This window comes from Buceros rhinoceros, unplaced genomic scaffold (assembly GCF_000710305.1).
Source record: "Buceros rhinoceros silvestris isolate BGI_N320 unplaced genomic scaffold, ASM71030v1 scaffold2140, whole genome shotgun sequence".
Taxonomy (NCBI): domain Eukaryota; kingdom Metazoa; phylum Chordata; class Aves; order Bucerotiformes; family Bucerotidae; genus Buceros; species Buceros rhinoceros.
Genome location: NW_010391099.1, coordinates 65,115 through 67,139, shown reverse-complemented (window position 1 = coordinate 67,139; position 2,025 = coordinate 65,115). Strand labels below are relative to the sequence as shown.

Below are 2,025 nucleotides of genomic sequence, written 5' to 3'. Positions count from 1 at the left end.
CTGTAGCTAAAAGGCTGAGTCTAAATCAGCTTCAGAACGTGCACTGAACAGTCCCTCCACTGCATTAGTGGATCCAAAGAGACAGGCAGAGGAGTGATGCACTAAGCTGCCTGATACAGCTGTCCTTTTACCTTCTCCTTCCCAAGTAACAGGAAGAGAAGAAAAAAAAAAAAGAGAAAAACTCAAGGGAAATAAGCACAGCTTACATTGGTTGTGGGATCATTTTCGTTTTCAGTAACACAGGCCTGGAGATTCAAGCTGAGGGATTTGCAAGTGACCAGGATCCTCTTTGCAGGCTTTTCTTCAAATGGCTTGATCACCGAGTGTGTCCCTGGAAACTCCTTTTTCTGAGGATTCAACGACTGAAATAAGTTGGGCCATTTGTTACACATGGGAAAAGCGCAGCGTTCCAAAACTGAGTCAGCTTTATAAAGGTCTTGACAATCACTACAGCACCTGAAAACCTCAAAAAGCCACCTCTGAGACCTCCACGTTACCACAACAAGTCAGTGTTATTCCTAATTTATCAATTAGGGACCGAAGCAAAGCAGTTGCCTGAGGACACCTGTAACGCCAGAGGCACAATTTGGGATCAAGTTAGGTTTCCTATAATCTTAGAACAGATTTTTTTCTTGTTTACTTACTGCTTCTGAAACTTTTGCTTTGAATTTCCTCATAGAGATTAAACAGCGTCGTCTTTTCGGACCATAACACCATATTGTACAACTAGATTTCAGACCTTTCCCCTCACTCATACACCACACCACTGTTTCAATTCACTTAATACTTTTAATCACAGCGCTACAGTTGATTGACCAGTTTGAATATATATGGATCCCAATTTTACTTGTCTTCTTTTTAACGATATAAATTTTCCTGTTAAATCACCAACAAACACACATTCAGCACAAGGGGGAATAGTCTTTGAACAGTGATCTGTGACACTACACAGTGAGGAAGCTTATGCTAAATAGAAAAGCGACCTGCACTTCCTACACTTCCAGCTGAACGTTTCTGCACATGGAAAGCCCTTGGTACCTCCCACTGCCCCGTCCTGCGGGTTTTTTTACCCATTCACCTTTCTGTAGTAAAATTCAGTGTAACGTGTACCCATAAACACACTGTTCTTGTCACACCCAGTCCAAGAGGGGGTTCTGCTCCTGCAGCATTTGGAGTGTGCTTTAAGGACCCCATGCTTCGCTGGACTGTACTAGATGACCTGCAGGGGCTACTTCCACCCGCAACTGACCTGTGATCAGAGAGGGGGCATTCCCTGCGGATATCTCTGGGAACCAGAGGCAGCTCCCCTCGCCCCTGAGAGCTGACGTCTCAGTATACCCAGCTGCTTGCTGACCTCAGTTAGCCCAGCCCACCTGTATTTTACAACTTCTAAGAACTTGGGGAAAAAAAGTGTTTTTCACTTACTGCTATATCAGGATCCAAAGAGAAAAGGTTTAGTCGCTCTGTATTTCGAGACGCTCTCACTGTTTCTTCTGTTTCTGTGATGTACTGTGGTGACAGATAATAAATTAGTTTTCTGCACAAGAACAGAAATCCAGAGAGTTCTTTGACTTCTAAATTAACAATCACCGCTTTCCTTGTGACAACACTTCTCACTCCTGCAGTACTTATCCTGAAGCGCTCCGAGCACTCTTTGAAGGCTGCGTGCTCGTGAAGGGGGATTTTCAGGCCGTGACTTCTAAGGAACCCCAAAACAGATCGGTTAAGTGCTTCGAGTTCAGGTGTGTTGCTGAAGAATCATCGTGTGTCAGAAGGGTGGATCACTGCACTAAGATCACTGCAGGGATGCCCCAGCCGAGGGGGCTCTGTAGACAGCATCTACAGCAGCTCACTGGAGAAGATCACTGACAGACCATGCAGTCACTTCAGAAAAAACAGTGCGGTATTTCCCATCTTCACAGCAAAAAGCTTCCTAGCACCATCTCCAGCTATCTCACCCCAAGGAAGGGTTTGTGAGATCCAGAGGACAAACGCTCCCCTGACATGACATGCAATGAAATCAAG

General features: G+C 45.0%; 1 protein-coding gene across 1 annotated transcript in view; it reads right to left on the bottom strand.

Annotated features, from left to right (window-relative positions):
• DOCK10 (dedicator of cytokinesis 10) overlaps positions 1-2,025 on the bottom strand; it is an 85,272-nt gene that overhangs the window by 51,690 nt on the left and 31,557 nt on the right. Inside the window, exons 10-11 of the mRNA XM_010140063.1 lie at positions 1,426-1,509; positions 207-362 (exon numbers count right to left, since the gene is read on the bottom strand). Coding sequence (XP_010138365.1) covers positions 207-362; positions 1,426-1,509 — 240 coding nt within the window. The remainder of the gene's footprint in view (positions 1-206; positions 363-1,425; positions 1,510-2,025) is intronic.